Source organism: Armigeres subalbatus, chromosome 2 (assembly GCF_024139115.2).
Source record: "Armigeres subalbatus isolate Guangzhou_Male chromosome 2, GZ_Asu_2, whole genome shotgun sequence".
Lineage (NCBI taxonomy): Eukaryota > Metazoa > Arthropoda > Insecta > Diptera > Culicidae > Armigeres > Armigeres subalbatus.
In genome coordinates this window covers 357966529-357983325 of record NC_085140.1, presented here as the reverse complement: position 1 = coordinate 357983325, position 16797 = coordinate 357966529, and the positions used below count along the sequence as shown (strand labels likewise).

At 40.9% G+C, this 16797-nt stretch overlaps 2 protein-coding genes across 2 annotated transcripts; one reads left to right on the top strand and one right to left on the bottom strand.

Annotated features, from left to right (window-relative positions):
* The first annotated feature begins 2933 nt into the window (after positions 1 to 2933).
* Positions 2934 to 3802, top strand: LOC134217126 (uncharacterized). Its single transcript, XM_062695906.1, has 4 exons — positions 2934 to 3172; positions 3229 to 3301; positions 3362 to 3572; positions 3634 to 3802. The coding sequence occupies exons 1-4, from the start codon at positions 3115 to 3117 to the stop codon at positions 3763 to 3765; spliced, it is 474 nt and encodes a 157-aa protein (XP_062551890.1). The 5' UTR covers positions 2934 to 3114; the 3' UTR covers positions 3766 to 3802.
* An 839-nt stretch (positions 3803 to 4641) lies between these two features.
* LOC134217125 (uncharacterized) lies at positions 4642 to 16351 on the bottom strand. The gene is made up of 2 exons (XM_062695905.1): positions 15552 to 16351; positions 4642 to 4932 (listed from the first exon to the last, which is right to left on the bottom strand). Exons 1-2 carry the CDS (start codon positions 16213 to 16215, stop codon positions 4718 to 4720), a joined length of 879 nt encoding a protein of 292 aa, XP_062551889.1. The 5' UTR covers positions 16216 to 16351; the 3' UTR covers positions 4642 to 4717.
* Between the last annotated feature and the right edge of the window lie 446 nt (positions 16352 to 16797).

Genomic DNA, 16797 nt, shown 5'->3' with positions numbered 1-16797 from the left:
GCCCTTCTACCTTTTCAATAAACATCTTCCAAAAATAGAGAATAAGTGTACCAAATCTGGTTGTAATTTATCCTGGGAGTTACACTGAATTGCTCATTTTTCAAAGACAATCCCTTCCCCCATAACTTCCCTTTTTCCCCAATGACCCTCCCACCTCCTTTGTTATCTTCTCCTTGGGATAGAAAATGTACACCAAATTTGGTTGAAATCGGTCCTGGGAGTTAGGTGTTACACTGAATTGCTCTTTTCTAAATACAACCCTTCCCCTTACCTCCCTTTTCCCAATGATCATCCTTTGTTATTTTCTCCTTAGGATAGAGAATGTGTACCAAATTTGGATGAAATCGGTCCAGGGGTTCAAACGATACACTGAATTGCTTGTTTTCTGAACAATACCCCTCCCCCAGACCCTCCCTCTTTCCCAAATTACACTTCCATATGATCGACTACTCTTAGTGAATATGTGTACAAAATTTGGTTGATATGGGTACTGGGGTTGGGAGTTACACTGAATTGCTCGTTTTATAAAGACAACCCCTTCCCCATACCCTCCCTTTTTTAACAATGACCACCCCACCTGCTTTTGTTATCTTTTCTTTAGGGTAGAGAATGTGTGTATCAAATTTGGTTGAAATCGGTGCAGGGGTTCAGAATTTACTCTGAATTACCCGTTTTCTGAACAATACCCCTCCTCCAGACCCCTCCCCTTTCGAAGATTACACTCTCATATGATTGTCTCCTTATATTGAATATGTGTACAAAATTTGGTTGAAATCGGTTCTAGGAGATGCAAGTTACACATAACTTTTCGTTTTCTAAACAAAACCCTCCCCTTTTCTAAATGACCCTCCACCCCTTTGTCAACTTCCCTGAGGATAGAGAACGTGTGTACCAAATTTAGTTGAATTCGGCCAAGTGGTTCAGAAGTAGTTAGCGAACATACATACATAGATTGATTTTATATATATAGATAAAAGATAAACTACGAAAAACATGATAAAATAATGAATTAAGGTCACTCCTCGCGGAATCCAAGCTTCAAAGTGCTCACGTTTTTGGGGGCACACCACTCGATACGGAAGCAACGCACAACTGTCGTTTTTATTATTTCACGCAGCAAAGCTAAATCAACAAAAATTACAATTTTGCGCCGCCTCCGTATCGCGCACGCGAGCACTTTGAAACTTGGATTCCGTGAGGAGTGACCTTAAATCATTTCCTCCTGAATCAAAATCCGTGTGTACGGAACTTAAGGTCACTCCTGACGGAATCCAAGTTCCAAAGTGTTCGAGTTTTCGGGGGCACATCACTCGATTCAGAGGTGGCGCACAACTGTCATTTTTGTTGATTTAGCTTTGCTGCGTCGCAGCATGCGTGAAATAATAAAAATGATAGTTGTGCGTTGCTTCCGTATCGAGTGGTGTGCCCCCGAAAACGCGAGCACTTTTAAACTTGGATTCCGTCAGGAGTGACCTTAATATTTGAATTATTGGAGATCGATTAACTAATCTACCATTGTGAATAGTGCAACACGCCCCTTGGAAAGTGATCCCTTTGATTTATATTTCGATGATATTATTTAGTTCACTGCAATTTGTAACTGTTCGAACAGTTGGTGAACACGCAAACGAATGGGACCTGAAAATCCGCGTTTGCTGGGTGGCGAGTTGTTTTTTTATTCTCGAATCTACCAAATATCAATATGGCAAGTTCTCGATTAACAAGTCGATTAAAAACATTCGTTCCTAAAAGATGTTGAAATTACGTTCAAAATGCGTGTTTTAGCTGTATATATTCCCAAAATTATGATGTATTTTCCAACTAAACAAATGTCAAAAAATGAAAGTGTTATGACCATGTTTGTAATATCATAAATTTATGTTGTGAGAATGTAAAACAAATTGAAAAACCAATCATATGCCAAAAACCAACATTAAAAATTATTCAAGCTCTTTTATTGGAATGTCTTAAACTGTGTAAGACAAAACGTAGTGGAATTAAAGGGAAAGTTCTAAACTCGTCTTAGACAGTTAAAAACCAACATTTTATCAGCAAGTTGTAAGATTGTAGTACAAAACATCTTCAATCGGAGACGAGCCAGCCTCGGGCTGAAAGTCTCCTTAATAAAGACACAAAAAAAAAAAAAACATCTTCAATGGTCAAGCTGCTGTATGTTTAGGAAAAACCTTTTCATAGCTTTCTTCGAACATACCATTTTTTTGTATTTCCTATTCCCGACCTTAATTCAATTAATTCAATTAAATTCTTAGGTCCCGCTAATGAAGATGTTTTCGGTGTTACTTGAGAATCCATGAGGCTTATCTGAATTTGCTGAAATCATGTTCATCAAATCTCGTGTAGCTGTTGACATAGTACCAGCATATAACTGGTTTCTAAATATAATAAACCACCAGAAGGGTTAGTTGAGGATGGTGAGAAATCATTTATGACAGGAGATCTGATAAATTATTATAATAGTCACATTACTACCCATCACATTACTGCAACCGGTATAGAAGCGAAATAAATGGAACTGTTGAGCGACTCCATTCAGACAGATACAGTATACATAATTACAAAACTAAAAAATCCCCCCAAAGCCTGTTCCTGAGATCCTTCACATGTCCCTACATAAATACAATTCTTCCATACAATGATCAATTAAATGCATTGCCTATGAAATTATTATTCTATCCTCCCAAACACCCGATATAATTGAAAAAGTCTTGAAGAGGAAAAATTTGAAGAAGAAACAAAAACAAAACCTTGATTTTCATAAGGCAAGAAAACCCCGCAACCTACTAAAATACGGAAGCCTTTGAAAAAACTACACAGGATTTTTACTAGATACGATTCAGTTTTTTCTTACGTTTCATATAAAATAAATGCTTGTAAACATCTATAAAAGGATGAACGAGTTTTGATAAGGCTGCCATTTTTGCCACAAACCTTGAGCCCCACATGTGTTCATTCACCGCCAATATTATCTCTCCCGATGTTGTCGGGAAAGATGTAGGTCACACGTTGACTGCACTCAGTTATGGATTGATTGCGCTACTCATTAGATGAGGATCGACTAGTTCAGGGATAGATCGAATAATTAATCATCACACAATGGGTTTGTTCGCTTTTGTAGGAATAGTTTTCTGCATCGTCAACGCAGTGACAGCTGGTAAGTTTCTTTCGAATATGAGTGATGTCCACACCTGTTTGTGAACCTGTTTCTAGCGCCGTTCACTGGATGGTTATTCGGCGGGAAACAAAACGAAGAGCCTGCAGCTACCAGACCCACTATATTTGAGTATGTTCTGTATCACATAATTGACATGTAGAAGATATTATATTAGCCTCTATTTTACAGTAAGGTCCAACAATTAGGTGAAAGAGTCTATGAAAGGAAAAGAGAGTTTCTAAATGGTGTTAATGAAAAGGTTTCCAATCTCCTTTGGATACCACCATTGTATACTACTACGGAAGATGCACTGACTCCCCCACCCCATGTGTACCATGGTGATCCTTATAAGTACACAGAAAACATGTCGGATGAAGATGAAATACCAAATGTTGAAATAGTAAGTGATTTAAGAAATAATATTTATTAAGCAGGTAATTAATACTTCAACCGTCTTTCAGTATGCCAGAAGCAGTTTTCTTTCTCCGGAGGATCTCGTTTATGCTACAACGCCCCCCGAACAGGAAAAACCAGCAATGGTAACATATAACATCAACAAAAACTTTAACATTCTTGGGAGGATTTGGGCTTAGGTAATCGATGTGTAATAAAGCAAACTATGAGTCTTCCCCATCTGCGGACAGCTTCTGTTGAGGATGCTCCGAAAGCTCCACCTTCTGGCCATCCTTGTCCAGAACAACCATCGGAGGATGATTGCATCCAACCATGTCCGTATCACCTGAACTCATCTGGTCTGCAACGCGATTATTCTCGTTGAAATCCATTTGCGGTACTGCAAAATTTACAGAGCACTGTTTGAATTCTTTTAGTTCGTCAAAAAAAAAACACCATGGAATTTCACCTGAATCAATCGTCGACAACAAAATCGACACCAACATTACACCGATCACGAACTTCATTGCTAATGGGTGATGATAATCCGCCAAACTGGAACAACTAACGCAAAACAAACTCCTAATAAAGTGCAACTACGCGATTCTTCCCAATCGTACAGAGGTTTGAACCGCACTGTTTGATTTCCAGTCGAACTCGCCACTACCGCAGTTTAGTAAACAGTTGTCACTCATCCATGCTAGCTTCCGATCGTTATCAACGTGGACTACTCAGCTAGGCACGGGATGCCGGATCGTGCTGTGCTCCGAGCGACCAGCAATTCCATCGCGACTGTGAAACCGCTTTCATAGGTGTAGTTGGGGAAAATCATTTGGTTGATTTATATTTTATTTAGATTTTTAGATAAATAATTTTAGGACTTAAGCGTAGTTGGCCAATAGCGAGGAGATTCATTCCAATATTTTTGAATCAGACTGCTACAATGTTTGTTTTCTACGCCTATGCCATAAGCGTCATAAAATACGAAAAGTTGATTTATTTGAATAGGGCAACCTTTTGTGAACTGGAGACATATACTGGAATTGTTCTAACTGAGAGGATGCATTGAAAAGATATCAATTACAAATACACGACATTTATTATGTGATATATGTTTGTACACAAAGGTTCGTTTTTCGGATTTGACCCTTACTAATCTCGATGCTGCTTGTATGGGATGTCAACTTTATCGTCAACCTTCCGTCGGTGGGTGGGCGTAGGAAGAACCGGATTCGACGGGGCACGATCCCACGATTGTGGGTAGACGGGGCTGCAGTAGCATGGTTTCCAGTTGCCGTTGGAATCTTGCTGGTGGCCCTGCTGCGTTCGATGGTAGGGCACGTAGGTTTTAACATAGATAGGATTACCTGCGAGTGAAAGTGAGAAAGGGCATTGCATTATTTGGGTCAGCAATCGGAAAGTATAACAGCTAGGTATGTGTCAGCCGAAAAGCTTAAATTAGAGTTTGCGTATTCGGAATAGTATTAGTCGTTTTATTGGTAGCGAGTTGTTCATTATTGTAGAATATGTTACCCTTCTTGCACCGTACAAAGGGCAAACATGGATAGAATAATCAATTTTACATTTGAGGTAACAGGCATGACGTGGAGGCGCGTGATCGACCGTAAGCAAGTATCGCGACGGTGATTTGTCACGCTAAAACTATAGCCAAAGGTACACTGGAGTCCATTTTTACGCGATTCGCAAAAATAGAGGTGAACCGAGATGTTGATGAGATCTCTCCGCGTAAAAATAGAGCCATGTGTGGAAATATCACATGCGTGGGATCGTACACATAGTTCGAAACATTTTCATGTCTGATTTCGACACTTTTAAGAACAGCGTGTCAAAAATCAGTTTTTATTTTTTTTACAATTATTCAGATACAATAGTAGACTGCATACCTAAAGAGTATAATAATTCAAATTGTATGAAGAGAATTGTTACGAACCTGAATCGATAATATGCAATTGAGCTTTCCTGTCAAACATTTTGTTTCTATCGATTTTTTTTTTACTTTTTTTAGGGTAATTTTTCTCAAAGAACCCATATTTTTTGAAGCCAAAGTGCTCCATATCTCAAATAACAATTTCAATGGCTCGAAGACTTATGCTAGTTTTATAGAGGTTTTATAATAGCATGCTCAAAAGCTTAAGGTTTTATTTTGGTTTTATACAGTTGTCATTTAATTAGATCCGCAAGAGTACTAGAGAACCGTGTTTTGACTTCCAATATAATACCAGCGAGTGAGTTATATGTTGGTTTTGGTCAAGTCTCATATAAGCTGTCAAGCTTGTGGCCAAACAATTTGTGCTAGATTAGAAAATTATTTTTTTATCGAATGTAGAAGTTCAAAACTTCATGTTCCTATGAAGGTGTTCTTTAGGAGTAAAGGTTACATGTGTTATTATATAATTAATTATAAAGAAATATTTTTTTTCATTTTCAGCCAGAAAGTATAAATCACGACAGTATTTTCTTCGACTTAAATTCAAGTCGATTAAAAACATTCCTTGGTTTAAACAGAATTTGTCGAATGATTGTTATGATATAGCGAACGAAATAATGTTTGTAATCCATATTTGCATGACATAACATTTTCGTGGTACACCTTAGCGGGCTTGGTATTCATATGGCTACTGCTTCTGCCTCATACGCAGGAGGTCGTGGATTCAATCCCAGGTCCGTTCCATTCTCCTGCTTTGTATCTTTCGCTATATTTCTCATGTTCTAGCAATCGCTAGAACTGGAAATGGACTTCCATACCGTTTCCATCTCAATTCCTATACCTTCAACTTGAATATTCTAACAGTAAACTGCTAGAATTGGAAATGAACTATAAAGCGCGTTTCCAAACATCCAATTAGAAATCATCAGTTGCTTTCTCCTATCTATCACATTGGCAGCTCGTTAACCACGACGGACCTCTGCCTAACCCAACAATTCCAACAAATTCCGCATGAACTCGTGGCAAGTGCAGAGGTATATTCGGCTTGCAGTGGGGGAGTGATTGCATCATAATTTCCTCCCCCTTTCCTACATTGACTTGCATTCTGACGAGGCAGGCGCCAGTATGACCTAACAAATGAGATCACCAGTACTTGTACATTGAAGATGTGTGCTAGTCCCAAGCAAAAACATTTGTTGGTTCCCTGTGCAAGAACAGCTGATCTGGTCATAATGGAGTAGCAACTACGAATAGTCAATCAAGCTCAAGCTCATAACATTTTCGTGGCACATAAAATATCGATTACCAGTTGTCACTAAATAATATTTCATTGAAATACTTATTTCTGGAAGTTCTCGCCTGAGATTTTAAGAGCGAAAAAATCATTTATATAAATTATGTATATAAATATTTATTAGCAAAAAAATGTCACTGATTTGAAATTTAAGATTGATCCACCTAGCGTTGGTAGTGCCTTTCTCGTATTTAGTCAAGACACCAACCTTATATGGGGCTTATATGGTTCGATGTGCCCTTTTCTTCATAACTTTTAAACGCAAAGACCGATCCTTATCAAATTCAATAGTGATCAACAAGGCTTTTTCCCTTGTCGAATGAAACTTGTTGCGAGAAAATCGGTTAAGGATTGCTATACGAAAAGTTGTCTATTGTTTTTTTAGCTTTTATGCACCCACATACACAAAATTCCATGATGAACTTTTGTTAAATTAAAAATCACGTAAATAAAGCAAAGAAAAACAATAAAAAATCACACACACATACACACGGGGGCTGCGAAATGGTGAGCTGACATCTGGGAAGGAGCGACCTACACAGCTCTGGTCCTCACAATCGACCACCAGCTAAGGGTTTTGTACTTAGCTGGTAGTGCAGCCTGGGCACTGTTGTCCTTCTGACATCAGCTAGAGTGAGTGGGTGCGACTAAATGGACCATCGTCCCTTTCCCCTAATCCCAATGCGTTAAGCGACCCGTGCCGAGGGGATGCCTATTTATTTATTTATTTATTTATTTATTTATTTATTTCGTCAAACATAATGTAGACTACATTAAAAACTTATAACTATGTTCTATTGTAACTAATGTTCCTAAAATATTTTCTTAGGCTCATACGAGGCATGGCTAAATCAATTGCTTCACAATACTGATTGTAAACAGACATCATTTGATTCATTGGACTAAATTTTGCATAATTTGTTCGATGATGACAGGTGGCAAACAAGTTTCGATTTCTCAATTGCCGAGTAGGAGTGTAAAAATTTAAACAAGACAATAGTTTGGTGGAATCAATGCGGTGCGAAACAATATCATTCACAAATGAGATAATGGCAAATTCACGACGCTTTTTAATGATTGGATATCTATAAGCATACATCGCGCCTCGTACGACGGAAGTGGGAATGTTGTCCACCCTAATTTGCGTAAGGCATATAAAAGGAATTGCTTTTGAATTGATTCTATTCGATCATCATGTGATTTCATATACGGAGACCATACAATGCTACAATATTCTATAATTGATCTGACATACGCAACGTACAAAGTTTTAATTGTATAAGGATCTTGAAAGTTATAACTAAATCTTTTAATAAAACTGAGCATATTTGTTGCTCTATGGATAATAGTGTTGTAGTGGTCAGTAAAGGTTAGCTTAGCATCTAAGATTACACCCAAATCTCTAACCCTTTCACATTTTTGTACTGGTTGATTTCCTAGAGTTACAGTTATCGATGGTGTGCTCCGTTTTCTACTGAAAGTGATCAAATTACATTTCTTGACATTAAGTTGTAGTAAGCTTTTGTTACACCAGTTATCAAATATGCGTATTTCGTTCAAGTAGATGTCATTGTCAACAGTATTTTTGATTTCCATAAATAGTTTCATATCGTCCGCATAAATAAGGATTTTAAGATGCTTAAGAATGAGTGATATATCGTTTACAAACAATATGAATAGAAGAGGTCCTATATGCGAGCCTTGGGGAACTCCAGATGTTACATTGACTGGAAGCGACTGTTTCCCTTCAAATCGTACTATTTGTTGGCGGTCAGTTAAATACGATTTAATCCATTTAAGGAGTCTCATCTCAATTCCCAATTTCTCAAGCTTGAAAATCATCATAGGAATATCGAGTCTATCAAATGCTTTGCTAAAGTCTGTGTAAAGCGCCTCAACATGACTACCTTTGTCCATAGCATTCAATGAGTAATTTACAAATTCTAAAAGATTGGTTGTAGTCGAACGTCCTTTAAAGAACCCGTGTTGTGCATCTGTTATTATATGTTTTATTTGGTTGAACATCCTTCTATTGATGATTGATTCAAAAGTTTAGGAATACATGAAATAATGGCTACTCCACGATAATTTCTAATATCAGATTTTTCCCTGATTTAAAATTGGTATTAGAAAAGACTTCTTCCATTCTTTTGAAAGCTACTGGTTTCTAAAGATAACTTGAATAACCAAAATAAAGGTGTCGTAAATTCGCTTGCCAACTTTTTCAAAAACATAGGTGGAATTCCATCTGGTCCGGATCCTTTTGAGACATCTAAATTCTGTAGAGCTGCCAAAATCTCCGTTGCATTAATTTGGTTTACACCAACACTGCTTAAATAGTCAGGAAAATGTGAAAAATATTCATAATCACGATCACTTTCGGAAAATTCGGTATATGTCTCTTGAAAAAGGTTGCAAAAGAGTACAAATTTCATCAGCATTATCTCCTAATTTTTCATCTAAAGTCATTTTCGATGGAAAATTGCTGGATTTTAACTTAGTTTTTGCAAGTTTTTAGACATGATTTGATTTCATTCTCGGTTTTAGCATTATACTCCGAAAGAGCAGAAGACATTACTAAACCAAGTTGATCGCAAATATTAAAATAGTTTTCTGAATTTTCTTTACTCGTGTATTGTTTATAAATTTTTGATTTGTTTTTTGAACCATATTGGGTTTTTTTAGCTATAATTGCGACGTTTCCTCACTAGTGGTACTTTATCCCTAACAATGTCTAATAAAATTGCATAAAAGTCTGTAACAGCACATTCAATGTCAGTTTGATTTTGTAAAATTTGTTGCCAATTAGCTCTGTTCAATGTTTAATGTTGTCAAAATTTGCATTTTTATAATCGAGAATATTTTCGAAATCATAGCCATAAGGATCATGGTTCCGATGCACAAATACAGAGTATTCTATTGCTGTGTGAAATGCTTCATTTTTCCATAACGGCGATAGAGACTCATTTACACAGAAATCATCGAGAGTGTTTGTGAATAGTCCAAATAGCAATTTTGTCGATTTTTCACATGATTGATTTGATTCAAGCCTAAACATGCAGTTTTTTCAAAAATAAATTGTAAAGTCTCATTTTCACCGACAACTGGCAGCAAAATACTTTCATTCTCAGAATCTGGAATGAAGTCTGCATTACGTTGGTTGAAATCGCCGTAAATGTGAACTTTGAATTCAGGAGGAAAATGGGAAATAATTTCATCGGCATTATGGAAGAACTTTTCATATGAGGATTTACAAGCTTGATCTGGAGGAAAGTACACTGTTGCAAAAATGTGAGTTTCACCATCAATATGCGTTTTACCCACACATGCTCAAATTCATTAAATTTGGTAGAATCAATGAGCTCCGAATTATGTTTTGAGGAAATTGCGATGAGAACACCTCCGCCAGACATTCTTTGCGCTAAGACGAGATCTCGGTCATCTCTAAAAACATTATAATCACTACCAAAAACTTCCTCGCTTTTAACGCTTTCTGACCAACTTGTTTCAGTTCCTAAAATAACCGAGAAAGAGGAACTCAAAATTTGTTTATGTATTTCGTTCATTTTGATAGCACTTTTCATACGATTGAAGTTCTGACAGTATACAAGTAGTTCTGTTGCCTGTGCGTTTGATGAAGTTTTTGGTAGTTCGTCAATACCATTACAATTTTCTACGACTTCCTCCAATGAGTGCGTTGAGTTGACCAAAAATACTACTTGTTGGTCTCATTATGCATCTGCCGACTGCGTCAATTCCTTTAAAAATCCGTCTGTTGGCAGGAGCACGAAGTACCATTGCTTTCCTCTAAGGAGTTCGTCAATTCTGGCAAAACACTGACAGACACAGGGCCTCGGCGATGGAGATATTGCGTTGGTTGTTCTTGAATGGTTAGCAGCAAAGTATGGATTTAACACCTCTCCTCTCCGAAAAGCGATGGTTGGGCGGTACGGGTGTTGGCTTGATGGTGGTGGCGGTCGCGAAAAGTGTTCCTTAGCCGCCGCGAGCAGCTCTCTATCGCGCGGAAGTATAGGTGTATGGCTGTTTTTGTTTGTCACTGCGCCACGGTGGGTAGTATGGTGGTGTTGATCAGTCTTATTGTTACAATAATTCCGTTTATGTTTCTGCTTATCACGCGATCTGTCTGTTTTTCTGCTTCTGTCGACGAATGCATGCATCAAACTCCGACCAGTCCCGTTTCATATCCACCTCCCTTTCCAGCGCCATAGTGGGTCATAATCGCGCGGTTCCTTGTACTTTGCGTGGAAATTTAATTCGTCACGTGTCTTTTTCTGGAATGGGGCGAGGCAGATTCAAATCAGGTTGATTATTTGATTCGAGGACTGTAGACCATTAGTGTTTTTAGGTTCGGCAGCCAATTCCGTTTCGAGCGATTGCAGTGGGCTCTCGTTGTGGCATCCCATGATGTTGGTTGAAAGCGTTTTCAATTCATCTAGAATGTCAGTCCCCAGCCACGGGTTGGAGCACATGGTTACTGTAGAAGATAAATCCAGGGTGAGGCTACTAATTCGCCTCATTTCTTCGTTTAAAATTTTCATTTCTTTTGGAAATGTCAGTTCTCATCGACTCCACTGAATTTGTTATAGTCACTTGTGCCATGGACATATCCAACGATTGATTAATTACAGAATTTCCAATAGAATCGTTGATCTTCTTGGATGTCAGCAATTTTTTATTTCGCCCAGGTGAGCTTCGAGTCGATCAATGGCTTCATGAATTATGCCATCGCTTGTATCATTTACAGCTGCGCGATGAATCACTTCAGTGTTTTTATTAATTTGGTCTGCCAATTGCTCCTGTTGTTGCACTAGTGCATTGAATTCAAAGCTACCAGTAACAAGATTTTGGCATGGGGCACAACACGGCAACACATATGAAGATGTATCCGTCACCCTTTTATCTTTCCTCCGTAACGAACTACGCTGGACAGCTACTCCCACGCAGGCGGCATGGAAATTACGAGGACATCCAACACAAGTCCACATTACTGAATCCTCGGACGAATCTAGCGAGCAAATTTCGCAACTCATTATCACTATACGACACCGACGCGCGACAATCAAAACGTATGCAAAAAGTAATAAAAACAAAAAAAAAACAAAAAACGACTACGGTTATAGCCAGGGGGGGTGAAATAATGAGCTAGTGAGGGCGATGAATCGCAAACGCGATGGGCTTTCGGCCTTCAAGGTGGCGACTGAACAGCTGGACGCATCATAGACTTTGCGTCATCGAAACATAATATCAGAAAGTACCTCAAGGGGAGCTTGCTGAAACTTCGAAAGTCGATGTTGGACGCCAAGCTGGAGAAGGCGGTCTGGACGGCCAAGTTCAAACCCGTGAAATCCGTGGAGTCGAGGACTACCCAGGCTGAGGCCCAAGGTCGAATCGATCGAGGGCGTGCCAGCGGTGGTGCCAAAGTCTACACAGACTGAGGCTCAAGTATTCGCGGGCACGCCGAGGGTGACTGCTCCAACGGAGCAGACACAAAAACGAGGGAGACAGTCTCCAAGGGATGAGCTCCCTGGGGGCCGCTCCAAAACGCGGAGGGTTACTACCTCGAACAAGGGTAGTGGGGCTGGGAAGCTGAGCCCCGGCCAGGTACCTTCAAAACCGGGGGAGGAAAAACCTGGAAAGGTCCGTCCACCCAGGAAAGATGTTGGTAATGGGTTACGGCAGGCTGAGAGCTCTCAGCCGCCCCAGATCAGGGAAATGGAGGGGGATGACGCCTCCTGGACCCTGGAAGAACAAGAGGAAACCGAAAACGTCATGGGCCGAAAAGAAGGCCCAGGCGAATGAGGGTAGCAAGAAGTCTAGGGAAGGCGCCAATAGCTCCAGGGGCGATGCCCTAGTCATCAAGACGGACGAGACTAAGTACTCGGACGTCTTGAAGGCGATCAAGAGTGACGTCAAGCTCGGTGAACTCGGCGCCGACGTACCCGGACGGCGAGATGATCCTCGAGCTGAAACGGGGCGTCTCGCAAAGGACGCCGCCTACAAGAAGTTGGCGGGGGGAGTCCTAGGCGATACGGTCAAGGTGACGGAGGTGGATCTAAGGGTTAAAGACCTGGACGAGATCACCGAAGTCGAAGAGCCCGTCACGGCACTGCGGCGACAGTGTGAAGTAAAGACGCCCACCGTAGCCGCTCGGCTACGGAAAGGACCGGTAGGGACACAGATAGCATTGGTTCGGCAGAGGACGCCTCCAAGGTAGTCAAGTTAGGGAGCGTCAAGGTGGGATGGTCGGAGTGCCCTGTGGGCATATACGAGAAACCCGAAGTTTGCTTCAAGTGACTGGAACCGGGGCACAAGCAATGGGACTGCCAAGGCCCTGACAAGAGCAAGCTCTGCCGATGCTGCGAATTGGAGGGACATAAGGCACAATGCTGCACGAACCCTCCCAATTGTTTGATTTGTTCCAGCAAAGATGCGAACAGCAAGCACCCCATGGGGGGTTCGGCGTTTAAGCGTGCTGCAAAATCACAGTGCAGGTAACGCACCTAAACCTGAACCACTGTGATGCAGCAGTGATGGGGGACGGATATCGCCATCACAGAAGATCCTTACCGAGTCCCCGCCAGGAACGGTAATTGGGTCACCGATGGGCCTAAAATGGCGACGATATGGACAACGGGGAAATACCCAGTGCAAAAGTTGGTCATTGCCAAAGTCAACGGGGTCTTCTTCTGCAGCTGCTATGCGCCTTCTCGATGGTCGATCGAGCAGTTCGGTCGTATGCTGGATTGTTTGACGGCTAACTTGATGGGGTGTAGGCCGGTGGTGATAGCGATGGACTTCAACTCTTGGGCGGTGGAATGGGGAAGCCGTTCCACGAATCAACGGGGGCAGATCCTGCTGGAATCACTGGCCATGTTGGATGTGGACTTGGCTAATGTCGGTACCAAAAGTGCCTACAGCTGGAACGGGGTCGAGTCGATTATCGACGTTACGTTCTGGAGCCCTGGCCAAACGAGTAGTTCGAACTGGAGGGTAGATGATGGCTACACTCACAGGGATCACCTGGCGGTTTGCTACAGTATCGTCTATACGACCAGCATTCAGCGGACGAAAGAAGGGGCGAGGCCTAGCCCTCGTATGTGGAAGACATCGTACTTCGTCGACGAAGTGTTTAAGGAAGCGCTCCGCCGCGAGCACAATACTCTCGGTCTAAGCGGCGAGCAGCTGGTAGCAGTACTCTCGCGTGCATGCCACGCCACCATGCATGCCTGGAAAAGTCCATCCTAGGAATGTCCTATTGCCAAAGGCGGGAAAACCACCGGGGGATCCGTCGGCATATAGACCAATATGCTTGCTTGATTCGGCGGGGAAGGTGCTCGGTAAGATCATCCTCAACAGGTTGTTGTTACGGACGGAGGGTGCGGATGGTCTATCTAGTAACCAGTCTAGACCATTGTCTTTTTTTATTTGACAGATTTGTCATCTATTCCTCGGGTATACCCCGTTAGGCATAAGGCATAAGTACATGAGGCATAATGGACGTTAGGCACAACGGATGGTAAGCATAATGTACGTTGGGCATAAAGGACGTTATGCATAAAATTAACCGAAGAACAACCCATGACATAAAGAAGGCAGAATTATGCCAAATGTCCATTATGCCTAACGTACTTATGCCTAACGTCTTTATGCCTAACGTACTTATGCCTAACGTCGCGGACCCCCATTCCTCACACACCTAGATCCTAGTTTACACTTCAGTTGTGCCATCACATCAACCTTGATGGTTTTCTTCTAAACTCTTGAAGTAATATTTTTACATTTGCTCATCTTTCCCAGCGGAATTTCCTACCATTTTATTTATAGCAGGACTGTTCAGTTTTTAATCTCACTGGGCATATGAATATCACATCGCGAAACAAAGATATACAGCATCAATTCCGACGCTTTTTTTGTTAAGATGCGTGCTCACTAGAGATGGGCGTTCAGATCCGGAACCAGTCAAATGATCCGGATCTCTAAAGTGAGTGAATGATTCGTGGTTCATACTTAAAAAGATCCGGTTCACCAGATCAGCAAATTATTTGACCATTTGTAAGGAAATAATAAAATAAAAAAGTTCATTATTGTAATCCATACGCTTGTAAACTAGAAAGGGTAAAGTCATTTCAGTACGGTTCAAAAGTGTGAGTCAGAATGATGAAGGTTTCACTTTTTTGCATTCTCCTTACGTTTTGTTCTAAAGATCCGATCCGGTTGAAAGATCCGGATCATTAGAATGAATGACTCAGATCTGATCCGTTCATCAAAGTGATCCGTTTTGCCCATCTCTAGTGCTCACTGCTGAAAAAAATTAACAAAAATAAGAATTTTTTTTTCATTGCTTTGTTTTTTTTTGTTGGATGAAAATCGGAACTATGAGGTGAAGTCCAGGAGCAGTAACCCTACATAAACACAGCTGATCCCAAAACAAATCGATTAGTGAAAAAATCTCATAGAGAATTATATACTCTCTGGCACAGGCAGGTACTATACACTTCCTGCTAAAAAATCTGCTCTTTGATTTATGTTTCATGATAGAAAACTATTTAGAACATTTTGTGGAATGTCGTCACTTGTCATACGACATTTGAGGAAATTTGGTCATAAGGGTGAAGGGGTTATTTAAAATTATCGACGTTTGCGTCACGTATTTAATTGATTTTTCCTTAAGGCTAAAATCAATATCGCGATTCTGGAAAATTTGCCCAAGGGTTAATACTCACCATAGTAATCATATTCAATTCTCCTGATATAAGGTCGCTCGGTTGTCCACAATCCTGTAGGTTGATACCTATTCCAACTATCACGTGGACCAGACGGCCTCCGATCATCGTCATTGTGAACAAATGTGGTAGGCTTGGCACTCAGCGTGACGCCCGGTCGTTTTCCATTGCCACCGGTGAATATTGTTGGCTTTGGTGTTCTCTCCTTCGTGGGCACCCCATTTGTTCCTTTAAAAACTGGCACACTTGCATTATCATCATCGTCACTTTTGCTACCACTTTTCCCGTTGGATCCTTTCCGTTTCCCAAAATCCACTTTACCATCCACTGTATTTGTTTCATTCACCGATTCTTCCGAAATTTCTATGGTAATGTCGGTTTTAACTCCTATCGTTGGTCTTTCCACCGACTCCGAGCCTGAACTTCCAGAACTCCCCGATTCACTATCATCGCTTTCTGCCTGCGATTTGGAGGCAACACGCTTCAACTTGGATGTATCAACTGTCACCTGAATTTTCGGATAATTCCGGTACACGTTTACAAAACCAGAATCATCTGCGGGATCCTCAACGTCCGTGAAATCTAAATTTGATGAAGGCTTTACGGCCCCGCACCGCATAATCAACATCATCACTAGGATTACCGATCCCGGACACATATTCATTGCGTAAAAAAATATTCTTCCAGATGATGACGAACAAACAAACGATATCCAGCCGCGTCAAGCGACGAACTCTAACTGACCGCAAATTATGGGATCCAAAATTAGCTAAATTGATTCGCATGTCTCGCTAACCATCATCACCTTCATCGTCGTCGCTGTCGTTGTCTACGCCATATTGCATGGCGAATTCAACAGTTCCTAAGTACAAAGTAGTTTCGTATCTTCCACGCGAGCACCCACCCTCCACACCGCTTAGGGTCTTTGTTGTGGTGTGCTATCAAGCAGCCATCCATCAGCTCATCATTCTCAGCATCTGAATGGATGATTGGAGGAGACGCACTGAGGGAATTTAAATTATCTCTGCCATTTAGTTCTGGGAGCAGTTTTTACGCCTTTGGAACCAATCGCACTTTTCACGGGGATAGGATGCGGCAATTGAATTGAACGATTGATGATCGGTGGATTTTTGGAAGGAACTTAAATTTGATACAGCACTGATGAGATGTAACAAAATCATCGGTCACTTATTAGGTTATATATCACCCAACAAGCGGATTGCAGATTTTAATACAGTTCTGCATA